The 13,358-nt window shown below is 41.7% G+C and overlaps 1 protein-coding gene across 1 annotated transcript in view; it reads left to right on the top strand.

Moving 5' to 3' along the window:
* Positions 1 to 1,205: 1,205 nt before the first annotated feature.
* MSRB1 (methionine sulfoxide reductase B1) overlaps positions 1,206 to 13,358 on the top strand; it is a 34,120-nt gene continuing 21,967 nt past the window's right edge. Inside the window, exons 1-2 of the mRNA XM_085629371.1 lie at positions 1,206 to 1,366; positions 13,148 to 13,290. Of these exons, the coding sequence (XP_085485497.1) occupies positions 1,312 to 1,366; positions 13,148 to 13,290 (198 nt within the window). The 5' untranslated portion in view covers positions 1,206 to 1,311. The remainder of the gene's footprint in view (positions 1,367 to 13,147; positions 13,291 to 13,358) is intronic.

Below are 13,358 nucleotides of genomic sequence, written 5' to 3'. Positions count from 1 at the left end.
GTAGCTAAGCGTTTTGGAGATAACCTTGTTAATATGGAGCAGCTGTGTTAGCGACTTTTTTTGTGAAATTTCAGTCAGGAACGCCTACCTTGCATGTCCTTAGCGATAATTATCGCTGGCTTGGAAGGCGATAAAAATCCGGTAGCTATCGCCGAGAACTCACACTAACAGGGGTTAGCGTCGCCTTGTTGATAAGGCAATAAAATTATCGCCGCTTTATCGCCGCCTGGTTGATATGCCCCTATATTCTTGTACGCATTTAGGACAGGATATCAAAGTGATATCAGTGCTTGGTGAAATGATCTTGTTAATACAAGGCAAGAAGGTGGTAGTCAAGCACAGCATAGAGAAAAATCTTTAACAGACTGCATCCCATTTTATTAGTTTCAGCGATATCCTGACTTATTAACATGAATCCATGCCCGTTTTCCTAGTCAATGAAAGGGTTCGAAGAGAGAACCTGATTTAAGCACAGAGTAGGATCCGGCCTCCTTATATTGGCTCAGAACTATTTTTTCCCCCAAATTCTACGAGTGTGTCATGCCATGCATACACTATTTAATCTGAACCATTTTGTTCCTGTATGCGACCATGCGTTTTATGTCATGGCCCTGGAAAACCTCCCTTGGGGAGAGGATGTGGTCGACGGCAAGACTGCCGACTTTGGTGCTGGAAATCAAGGTTCAAGCTTCAGGGTCCCGTCCACATTCTGTGTAAAAATTACCTCATCTCCCCGTGCCTGAATATGTCCTTGTGCAACGTAACCGGTGCTCCGGTGCTCATGTAAAGGGCTCCAATACCTTTGGGTCGAGTTCGCGTTATATGCATCTGCATTAAAAAAAAAAACACGGTGGAAATAGAGAAAGTACTTAAGTAAGAACCAGCCATATCACTAGCATCATCCGATCATCTACGGCGAGGCGGCCATCTTTAAAAACTTTCATTTCAGAGTTGAGCGAACGGATTAATAGTTTCAAATTGCACAAATTCATTTTGCAATTATTAAAGTATCCATACGAGGTAATGCCGAATATAGATGCATTCCTGTATTATCTGGAAATATGGATCTATTCACAGAGAACACTTTGGGCTCCTTTCTTGTCACAGTTTCTCATTGGTTTGCCCGGAAAGGCACAGCATTATAAGATGGCCGCCCGAAAAATGGCAGCAAAGCAATGGGCATGCTAGTCCTTTCTCCCTGTCTCAGGAGGACGTCGCTCACACACTGTGGTGCTTGTGTAACTGTCATGTAACAACCCTGCGTTGTACAGTAGTGTGCCAGGAGCACCGAGTCTACAGTCTGCGTCCATAATGTCTTTCTGCTTTTTCAACGGCGGGGAGAAGTTTAAGGAGCACTTCAAGCCGGGTATGTAGACACTGCCATTTTCGTCTTTTATGCTGTGGAAGTGTCCACATGTCACAGTGATATGAGATCGTATCTGTCAACTTTGTAAGAGACATATGAGAGTGACATTAGCACGGAGCATCAAATCACATCAGCGGGTCATGGAGGTACTAGATGTCTTTCACATGGCGAGTGTTTTTGAACTTTGTAAACATTACTTTGCAAGAGAACCTATATAAGGATGAAGGATCGATCACTACACGTTGCGTTTGGTGGTCGTTCGACAGTGTTACTTTTGGAACTTGTGTGTCAACTGGGCGGGGAAAGGGGCGGGCATGCAAGGGGTTAAAGTGTGGTTGGCCAGGACATTGGTCAGAAGTGATGTGACTTATACTATACGTGTTGTGGCAGTGGTCCTTAAAAAACAGAAATGGGTTGACTAACCATGTTAGGCAGTATGCAAATGATATCGATCGTGACCTCACACATGGCATCACAGGAAGTGGCATCACAGCCCATGACCTCATAAGAATTTCATCAGATCTTAAGATCTCATACATATGTTTAAGAGGTCTATCATGAGTACATTTTGAGCGCAATACAATATTTAACAAATTAGATTTGCGTCAGGGTTATACCAAAAAGTGACGGTACGCAGCGCAAAATCTGGTCCTCAACTTATGCATATATTTTTAAAAACCTTTCCACAAAGAAATTAGTAACAAGGAGAAACGCGGCAGTACATCTTTTCTGCTCAGTTGGTTGCAGAGTCTGCATTTTAAAATATTTTATGGGGTTATGGCACCTGCTGCAGGGATTTTAGTGTGCTCAGTAAATCTTGGGGAATAATATCAATGGTAAGGTAACTCTGGAGATGTATTTGCTGGAGAGATCTGTGTTTTGTCTAGTACCAGTTTTGAATCAAAATAGCATTAAGGTTTAATATGTCTCCTGCAAAGCACATTACGTAACATGCAGATGACAGATTTTTATTTTATGAAAATGGGTAAGTAGGCTACTGCTTTAAAACCAGATTCTTTTGTTACTTGCAGTTCATAAATTATAATCCTTCTAATATAGCACAGTAAGATATGAAAGACATGTGGCTCCTACACCTTATAACCCCCACTGTCTTATATAGCACATCCTGTACATTGATTTACACACATATGATTGATTGTCTCTGTATGTGTCTGTGATGCCAAGCGCTGTGACACACTGCAAAGGGATGAGTAGCACTATAGCGCTATAAAATAAATAAATAGCGGTGTTTAAATTGTTTTTGTGTAAATAGTATACCAGAGCAACATGTTTGACATTCTTACAGTGCATTCATATCTCTTGCATACAGGGACTGAACAAAGTCAAAAGCACGCCTCTCTTTAGTACATGTGAAGTGATAAGCTGTGTGCCTTTGTTTCCCCTCCATTGCATTTAGATGTGAAGCGCCAGATAGCTCCCAGCCAGGATACGCCAAAAAAAGTAGGCCTGATGGCCCCTTATCTTCTGCTTTTGTTTTGCGCCAGCTGGAATCTGATAAGCCCTCTCATCAGCAGCACGTTGCTGCTCCGAACGAAAACAGACAAAGTGCAGGCGCTGTTGAGTGTGTCCCAGTGTCTAATAATTATACCGGGACAAGTTTAGCATGTTTCTGTGGGGCCCAGCTTTTTGGCAGGGTAGAAGGCGTCTACCCTATGAAAAAGTGAGTAGATGCCATCTACCCTTGACTCGTGCCCTGGAGAAACTGTGCAATATAATAAACGAAGGACTAGCAATACTGATTAAAACCAATAACTTAAACATTGGTTTATAAGATCAGAGGAGGGGTAGCTCCCAGACAAATCCTGAGCCATGTTTTTGGAAATTGGGTACCTGTTAAGTACTTTACGATAGTAACATTTGTCACATCTAAAATGGTTGAAATACTTATTTACAAGAGATAAGAGTAGTCTTCCCTAAGAAACGTATTGTAAATGTTGTGAAGGGTGATGCGATTTAAAGCATATAGGGCCAGTAACATTGGTCAGAACTGGATACGGCGTTACGGCCACTTTAAAGATGTGCCTGGGGTTTTACATTTACAAGAAAGTTCATTTATAAAAAGGTATTTTGAAATGAATAAAATGATGAATTTTAAAAATACAATTCCTGACTATATTACGCATAAAAATGGTAGGTTTATTGTAATGTATGAACGTCAGCATAACAATAATAACTTGTTTAATATATACAGCTCTTCATACCACTTTTCTTGCACTTGTAAGTGCTGTAGGCAACTGGTATTGCTATTACCGAATTTAATAGTACTCAATTTACCAACCTTGGAAGGACAGAATTCTGAGGCGGCCTACTCGAGAGTCCTGACCTTCAGATCACTGTTATTCAGCAGAGTGAGTAAGAGAGTAATTTACCTGACCAAGTCAAAGATGGTAATCTGACCAAAATAAATGCTATATATTTTTTAAAGAACTTTACTAATATGAACTCTCTAATAGGAAGGAAGTGCACCTCTGAGTAAAGTGGTCGAAACAACAATGTCCACATTTCCATTGACCACTTTTTCTTTACCATACATAGATCAGACTGTTTCTTTGTGCTTTTGATTTTATGAGGTAATGGAGTGTGAGGAAAACTAAAAGCTGAAATGTAATCTTGTGATTTAGATTTAATTAATTTCAGTTAATAAAAACCATTGCAATGGAAATGCCCCCGATACATCTTTACATCATCAAAGGCAGGGCGGAGCAGACCATCACATTTAAAAAACATTATTCAGACAAGGCAATCTCATACAATAGCCATAATCCCAGGTAAAAACATCACAATCAAAGATAAAATAACATTCTGACTAAGTAAAGTGGAGACACACTGAGACATGGTTCAAAATAGTCTGTGATAACTTTTTGAGAAACGGAGACCAAGTGAGAAGAATCAATGGGAGGAGAGAATAGATTTTCCAACGTTCTTACATATTTTCCTGACCTTGCAAGCATTTGACTATCTGTTCGTGTAAAACAGAGAGCAGACGCCTCCAAGCACGTGTTATTGCCCCTTTTTAAATATAATGGCTTTAGGAGGACTCTTCTAGGGGATTGAAAGGCAGGACAGCAGCACAGAAGATGTAGACATGATTCGGACCTGTAATTGCACAATCTACAAGACCCCTTCTCACCACGTGGGGCCCAACAGTTAAAAGCAGTAGATCGCAGGCCTAGAAGACGCATAAACATATTGTTTCTTCGAGCCGATGTGTTTAAACTGTCAGAGAGATATGGTTGTGGAAGCCATGGGATGTACAAACCGTTCAAAGAGAGCAGAATAGTAGACTATTTTAAGGCCCGGTGGTCCATCTGGAATGAGATTTGTCTTGCCTGCTTATTTATAACCCTTTTCCAGACTGTTTAGGGAACAGAGTCTGCTATTAGTGATGATTCTTCAATTTGCAGGGATCTTATGGCCTTTACAATTTGTCGGTTCCATGGGTTCCCAGAACTAGCAAAGGTTTCTTTTAGACATGCTTTAAGAGTGTTATCTGCGGCTTTTAATACCCTTATGTAATTCTTCAGGGTGTCTGCCTCACAGGAGAGAGATTGTCTTATAAGGCCCAACTCTAGTCGTAGTCTTGCCCTATGTATGTATTTCAGAATTCGAAAGATGTTTTTGTAGATATTAATCTGAGTGTGGTCTAGACTGGCCGTACATGCATCGGGAAAGGCCTGATGCCCATAGCTTAAGGCGGGAAGCAGGGTGGCTTTAATCACCTTTATTATAGGATCTGCTGAGGAGCAGGGTGGCTTTAATCACCTTCAGTATAGGATCTGATGTAATCTTGTGGATTCCGTAAATTAACCAGAGATCTGGAATTAGTAAAATATTTCCCATGTGGCTGACACACACACTGCAGGTTAATTGACAGGTCTATGCAAAGTTTCTACACAAACATAACCTGATCCTTTGTGCCAATAATATGATGGCTGCCTCCACTGTGTTTAGGCTTTACATGGTTGGCTGAACCATATGCTATGATTTGTATTGAGTGGTATTTGCTTGATGTGTTTATGCAACTACCGACACTAACATAGCTGACATGGATTTTTGCCTTTATTCTTCTAGTTAGTGAGGCAGACCGCTGAATTACCTGTTTCACGGCCATGGCAGGGAGAAAACAGCAGTGGTCACTCATAGGAAACTGGAGTTAGCGTTGTGGCATGTCATAGTCTGAAAATGACATGCTAACACATATCAATTTATACATATTTATATTTTAGTATAGTTCAGTATCTTGTCAACATGTTTCACAGCCAGATATAAAGTCATACTTTGACTTCATCCCTCCTCATATTTTTGCTTCAGTGAAGTGAGTTTCCTGGTCTGCTGCACACTATCCACCATCTTCTGTGTAATTGGAGAATCTAGAACTTCAAGGAAACATTCTAAGCCATTATAAAGTCCCCTCTCGCATAGCCATCTTCCTTCTTTGGACCTGCGAACACGATAACTCCAGAGAAAAAAACTTAAACTTCATTGGAAAACGGTTCATCGTTAAGAAATCCAAACAGAGGAGACTTCTTATTCTGAAAGAAGAAAAAACAAGAACAATTAGCTAATCCCTTTAATGCCACTGGGGTTGGGCAATAATGTTATGTGTAGAGATAATCTTAGCCTTCGTGTCTTTAATAAAATCCAGATTTTCTGCCCAAATCTAAATTTTATGGCATGGCACAGAGGCTAACATTATGCAAGTTCAAAGTATATTTAAGACATTATCAATCACGTTCATGATTGGTGTGAAATAACAGTTTTAAAACATATTTTCATTCGACCAGTTTGCAGCCCTAAGAATGTCCTGCAGAACTACGCCCAAGATAAAAGCCTTGGAAGCTGATGCACCCCTAAGAGAGTGTGCCCCGAAAATAGAGAAATCCACACCACTCTCGCTCATAACTTCTTTCACCCATCTCGCTGGTGTAGGAACTGCATTATGAGGCCATTTATGGGAAATTACTAATTGTGTTACATTTCTTCCTAAGCATTCAGTTCTCCTTTCATACTCTTTGAAGCATCTCACAACGCAAAGTCTTTCATTCTGTGGAAAGAAAGGATAGAAAATAGAAGATGACATAGTCTTGGTTCTCTTTTTGAGCTACAAGCAAACTCCCTCAGGTTGATAGGCCCTGCTAGTGATATCTAAGGCTTTTACGTCTGAAGTCTGCCTAAAAGAAACCAGGCAGAGTAGTACTGTAAGAGATATGTTTGAGAGACAGGTTTGAGTTGTCACCCCAGGAAGTTACAACCTGTAAAACGTCTTTAACATCCCATAAAGCAGTGTATTTTGCAGTTAGTGGGTTTAGTACCTGCATACTTCTTATTATCTTCTTATTCAATAAGTCGTGATACACAGAGACACCATCCGCTTAAGAGTGCCCTGCAGCTATAGCTGATCTGTAAACATTAACTGTTCTGTAACTTAGGCCTGATAAATAGTTTCGACAGGTAGTTGACAACGTGTACTAGATCTATTGAAACTGGATCGTAACTTAGTTGAAAACACCAACCGACCCATTTGTTCCAAAAAATTCAATATGCCTTCCTTGTTCCAGAAGCCCACGATTCAGATATGAGTCGGAAAGCATCTGGCGAAAGGCCTTGAATTTGCCACTGTCTCCTGAAACTTCCAGGCCGTCGGTATCGGTAGTCCCTGTTCCACGAGGGGGTGTAACTCTCTTTCTGGGCCTAAGAGTATTTCCTTGAATGGTGGTATTTGGATGGGAAGTCTATGGTCATTTCCTGCATAATTGGGAAGCAGGCCTCTGATCTCCAAAGGGGTGTAATTGCTACCAGACTCTCTCTGCACCGTCGTGCATGCAGAATTAGTCGTGGTAGCACAGCAAGTAAAGGGAAAGCATAAGATGTTAAACCGTTCCAGTCTTGGAGGAATGCGTCTACCCCTCGCGCTTGAGGGTCCGGCCTCCAGCTGAAGATTTTCTTCAACTGTGTGTTCAGTCTGTCCGCAAAGAGGTTTGTCCTGAAGGGACCCCATTTGGCTTGGATAGTCAGGAATATCCCTCTGTCTAGTCTCCAGTTGCTGGAGTGCTTGAAATTCCTGGAGAACCAGCCCGCCACACCATTGCTTGAACCAGGAATGTGTTCTGCTATAACCGAAAGTCCTTTGCTCAAGTGAAATCCCCAGAAACCCTTTGCTAGATCTGTAAGTCCCTTGGAGTGAGGCCCTCCCAACTTGTCGACTTACCTCACTGCGGACACATTGTCCATGTGTTGCATCACACAGCATTTCATCAAATTCTGGGTGAAGCAACAAACTACAAATGAACGTGCTAGTAATTCTAAGCAGTTGATGTGCAATTCCTTCTCTTGATCTCTCCAGTGACCTCCTGTTGAGGAGTTGCCACATCTCGCCCCCCATCCTTTTAAAAACACATCCGATTCTATTATTAACTCTGTTTCCTACCCAAAAATGGCTGTGCCATTCCATGCCTCTGCATTTTTGAGCCACCATAGGAGTTCCTTTCTCGAATCTTGGTCTAAAGATATCATCTTGGAGTAAGATTGTGTTGTTCTCAGTGTCCTTGCTTTGAGTCTCTGAAGAGCTCGGTAGTATAAAGGACCTGGGAAAATGGCTTGGATTGTGAATGATAAGAGACCCAGGATCCTTGCTAGAAACCTTAGAGGGAATTCATTTGTTGCTAGTATTTTTCTCAGTTTTTTGCGAAGTTACCTTACCTTCTCTCCTGGGAGTTTTAGTTCTGCTCTTACTGTGTCTGCAACAAAGCCCATGAATTGTGTCGCTTGGTTCGGCACTAGACATGATTTTTTCTTGTTTATTATAAATCCCAGGTGTTCTAATAAGCTTATAGTGAGGTCTGTGTGGTGAGAGATCACCAATTTGGATTGACCAATTAAAAGGATTTCGTCCAGGTATACTATCAGTCTTACTCCTCTTTCCCTGAGCCAGGCTGCTACGGGTCGTAGGACTTTGGTGAAGCACCAAGGGGCCGATGACAGTCCGGCGGGGAGAGTGGAAAACTCCCAGAGTTTCCCTCCCAAGTGAATTGAAGGAATTTGTGCTGTGGACCCCAAGTTGGAAGGGTGAGGTAGGCATCCTTTAGGTCTAGTCTTGTCAACCAGTCCCCTTTTCTCAGTACGTCTCTTAGAAGGTGGATCCCTTCCATTTTGAAATGGTGGTATGTTACCCATTAGTTTAGGTCTTTCAGGTTTTTTACTGGTCTCAACCCTTTGTCCTTCTTTTCCACGTGGAATATATTGCAGACAAAACCTAACGCTGAGCTCTCTCTTATTGCCTCTTTTGCTATTAAATCCTTTTCTTCCTGAGACGCTAGATTCTTGTCTTCCTGTGAGAAAGACATCTCCCGTGTTCTCTTCACTTGGGTAAGGGTATTCAGGAACTCTATCTTGTATCCCCTGACTGTACTCAGAACCCAGGGATCCTGTGTCACTAGATTTCAGTTCCCAGAGAATTGGGCCAACCTGCCTCCCACCTTTTATAGGGGTACCTGAAGGGTCTTTTGAGATTCTTACCTGTAGAGAATCCTATCTGTCTCCGTTCACCCCTGAAAGATCTTTCACAGCTTTGTTGTCTTTGCGGGTAGAAGGGTTGGTGGGTTGTAAAGGTTGATTGAGAGGATCTGGCGCCACGGCCCAGGAAGGGTCTTGTTGAGGCTTAGCCATGGCCAAGGAACCGACCCCGCATTCTCCCGGCCCTGCCAAAAACCCTATCCTGGAACACTTTTTCGATGTCCCTTTGGGACTTCTGACTGGACCTAAATGCGCCTACATATTTGGCCAGTTCTCTTATAAAGTCTTCTTCGAAGAGGAGTCCTTGGGAGCTAGGCCCCGTCCTTATTGGCTAGTTCTACTAGTTTGGGGGTCTATCTTTAAAAGAATGCCCTTTCTTCTCTCTGTGGAGATCAGTGTTTGATATCCCTAAGATGCAGATGGTCCTTTAGATCCATTGGCGTAGCTCTTTGGGGTCGATTTGGGTCTCACCAAGGTAGGTTACTTCTGCCATTTCAAATATTTTTGTTAGATGCCCTATGATGTCTAGAAGGCGGTCTTAGCAGGATTTCAGACCTTTGTCAATCCCTTTTCTAGGGTCCTTAGCGCACTTAGCTATGAATGCTACCACCTTTGGGTCTATTTCATGGGTCATGGCCACCTTGTCAGGGAGGTGGAGGTGTGGGCATTCGGAACGTAACTTGGATCTCACTTCCTTGGGAATTTCCTTTCTCAACCAGAAAGAAAGGTAGTCCGCAACATGTTTGATTAGGAGGGGTCAAACATATAATCGCCAAATGGATCCACAATGCCCATTTTAGATCCTGAGGCCTTACATGCCGCGTCGGAGCTTCCCATTCTTTTTACTTCCACACCCTCGATATCTGTATTGAATTCAGAGAAGCATGAAAGTTCAATTTCTGGATCAAGTGCCTCATCGCTATCGATGGGGTGGGAAACTCAGGGCCTGTTTCTTGCCCGTCTGTGGTGCCCAAGGCACCGTCCTTGTCATCGCCTAGCAAGTGTGAGGGACCCATTGGGTAGTCTTTTTCTTCTTTACTCCTTTTTGTAGGGTTCCTCCTGCAGACCTCCTTTTTAGGGCCTTACTTGCCCCATCCAACCCTTCGGGGTAATGTGTGCTACTGCTTGTAGTGGGCCATCCCTTCTTAGAGAAGTTTTCTCGTTTTTATTAATGGTATCATCAAGGGACCCTATGACTTTGTCTAGTGCCTTATTTCCAGTTGTCTAAATTTAGCTCAGGCGTTGCCACAGACATAGTTGATGGTGGGCTAGGGGAATGGCAGTAAGTAATTATCTGGGTAATCTTCCCCCCCCCCCCCCCTTTTTTTTTGTTAAATATTTCTAATTAAAGAATACGGTGTCAGCTGATCGGCAGTTCGACGTCGTGTGGAGAAAAACTCTGCAAGTCCTAACTGTCACCGTTGCTTAGATATGGTGAGGTAGCATCTAAATTGTCCGTCGTGCTATTTTGGGTTGTGTTAACCCAATTGTTAAGATGGCGGTCACGCACGTATTCGTCGTGCGTGACCGTCTGCTCATGGCCTTTGCTCTAAGGATGTACGCCCAGCTTTGTTTTCTTTCCCCTACATTTTTTATATTTCTTTTTTTTTAATGGACGGTGCGGTCATTACATGCCGCACCGCAGTAGCGGGGGGAGGGGGGGCGGGATTCACTCAGTGTCCCTGCTGCCCTGTCGGGAGTCTAACCTGAGCGGAGCCGTCGAACAGAAACCGCTGGAGCTGTCAGCCAGAGCTTGCGGTCGGAGGACGCGTCTCCAAGGTAATGTGGGAGCGGCTTTTGAAAAAAGGGGGGAGGGGAGGCTTAGGCAGTCCAGGTTTACGGGGTCATTCTTTCAGCCTAGGCATAAGAGGTAAAGTGTGGCGCGGAAACCGATCCCCCATTATAATACAACATAAAATATATAGTATATTAAAGTACATAAGACACAAGTAACCCAAAGAAAATTAAGAGGTACTTCTCTTGTGAGCAGCAGCAGCAACAAAGAAGGAAGATGGCTACGCGTGAAGGTACTTTATAGTGGCTTAGAATGTTTCCTTGAAGTTCTATATTCTTCAGTTGTTGCTGCTGTGAGCTGGCAATAAAGGAGATCTGCATAATGTTAGCCTCTCTGTCATGTCATAAAATTGTAGTGTTAAACAAAAACTGTTTCAACTTCAATTGAAGCAAAAGTTGCTAAAAATATATGGGCACAACACATCGCCAGACACTTTGCAAAAGTTAAGCGGTTACTTTTCAAATACTAACTGTAGTATACAGACATTAAAGAAGTAAGAACTTTGTCCAAAGTTTGTTAAAATCCCCTAATGGTTTGCAAATGGGGGAAAGGGGAGCTTTTTGCAGTAGGAAACAGACCTTACATGTAAATGTAATTCACACAAAGTGGAAAGGATGATACTTTTTTGTCAAGAAAATGTCTAGTTTCACTATTCATACACATTCATGTTTACATCGCATAAACCATTCTCATGGCAACAATTATTTCAGAAGGGATCTTCGGGCTTAGATTCATCAGATAAATTGAATTGATTGTATAACTCTGCTTAAGGTCTCCTGCCTTGAATCTAAAAGTGCCTCCTAGTGAGAATGTTCATAATTTACATGTTACATACAAAACTGTTGTGCAGAGGTAGTCTTCAAAGGGAAGAAGTTCTTCCAGAGGTTGTGCAATGTGGACACAGAGTAAACCCAAATTTGACTACCTTTTTCAAGAATAACTGTCATAAGCAACATAAGAAAGGCGCTCATTTTATTACAAGAATCATGAACTTGCAAGCTGTTTTTCTGCTGAGTGCATCATTGTTTCATAACAATTATTTTACTTTTGGAGGTGGAAAGGACTGTTAATAAAGTAGTATTCGAGTGATTCCATGCAAGTTGTTGTTGAATAACATTTTGTGTAAGATCTGCTGAATGTATACACTTGTTTCTGAAGCAAACTCTATATATATCCATAGTATTGGGATCCGGTTTGAATTTATGTTTGTTAAATTATCCAAATAGGTGAATTAGAACGCCACAGAATATACTGCATAATTTGACTTTAAACACACAATATGTTGCATAATGAATTATGTTATAAAAATATAATCTTCTAAAATTGGGCGAGTAGGGCTAGATGGCTGAGCGGGAAGAGAATTCAAGGTATCTGGGTATGTGCGAAAGTTTTATAGTTGTGTAACAGTTTCTAGACCATATCAGTACAGGCTCTAGAGATACCTTGAGAGGCCATGAGTGGCACTTGAAGAGAATAGGCATCCTGAAAAGGGGCAATATAAGACACAACTGTCTATTCAGCAGTTCTCATTTATTGAGGAAGAGGCACTGATATAACTTATTATAACTACCCCACAGCCCCCAAGATTTCTTACTTTCAATGCCACTGGCACTCTCGAAGTCTTAGAATCTAGGGGAATGGCTCTCCTGGACAATTACTTGTATCCTGAAACGAAGTTGTAGTCCTAGGTGATTTAAATACTTTGGTGGACACTCCATCCCTCCCGCTGCCAGCTATTAGGACTTCACCATTTCATTAACTTCCCCATTCAGGATGTGTTGTAGACAATTTATTTAATAGTCAGTCCTCAAACCTACTGAAATGAATACATTTTCTCCAATTATAAGGTCGGGCCATGTGGTCATTTATTTTTTATTTTTTAAATACCTAAGTTTACTTTCTGTTTTTAAATAAATAAAATCCTCTGGCTCACATACAGTTATAGCCAAAGAGTAATATTGTTATGGAGTGGGTAAACACAATTTGGGAAGGCAAACCCCTATATGGTCAGACGATAATCAACATTATTAGGAATAACCTCTCTTAAATCAAAGAACGATGCCCCATTTAATAGAAATAATCATAACAAAGACTGGTTCTCCATAAAATGTCAATTTTGAGCCTTGCATAAGGGCTGTCAGTAAATGACTGTAGAGTGCAGATGATGCTTGACACCCAATTCACAAAGTTTTTGCCATGAGTAGATGTAAACCAGGGTTCTCGTGGCTTATTCCTGCCGCCGTCCTGTAATTCAGAGCAAGCGACTGCAAAATCTTTATGATTTGGGCCTATAGTATCGGGGAACAGAGCGTAAACCTGTTGCTCATGTTGTTTAAGGGCAGCTTCTTTTTGTGTAAGAACTTGGGAATGAATCCTAATAAATAATATTATAGTTATTAGGCAACACTGGTATTACAAACAAATTAATATGTTTGTGTTTTTCTTCTCTGCAGGAATTTATGTGTGTGCCAAATGTGGATATGAGCTATTTTCCAGCCGTTCTAAGTTTGAGCACTCCTCTCCATGGCCTGCTTTCACAGAGACCATCCACGAAGACAGTGTGAGCAGGTATAAAGAGCCACGTGAAGCATACAAGGTACAGGTTAAAAATATAATTTGTCTGCGATACACTTGACTGTGCATCATTCTTGGGTTCCACCTTCA

Source organism: Triturus cristatus, chromosome 10 (assembly GCF_964204655.1).
Source record: "Triturus cristatus chromosome 10, aTriCri1.1, whole genome shotgun sequence".
NCBI classification, from domain to species: domain Eukaryota; kingdom Metazoa; phylum Chordata; class Amphibia; order Caudata; family Salamandridae; genus Triturus; species Triturus cristatus.
This window is presented reverse-complemented; position numbering and strand designations above follow the sequence as displayed.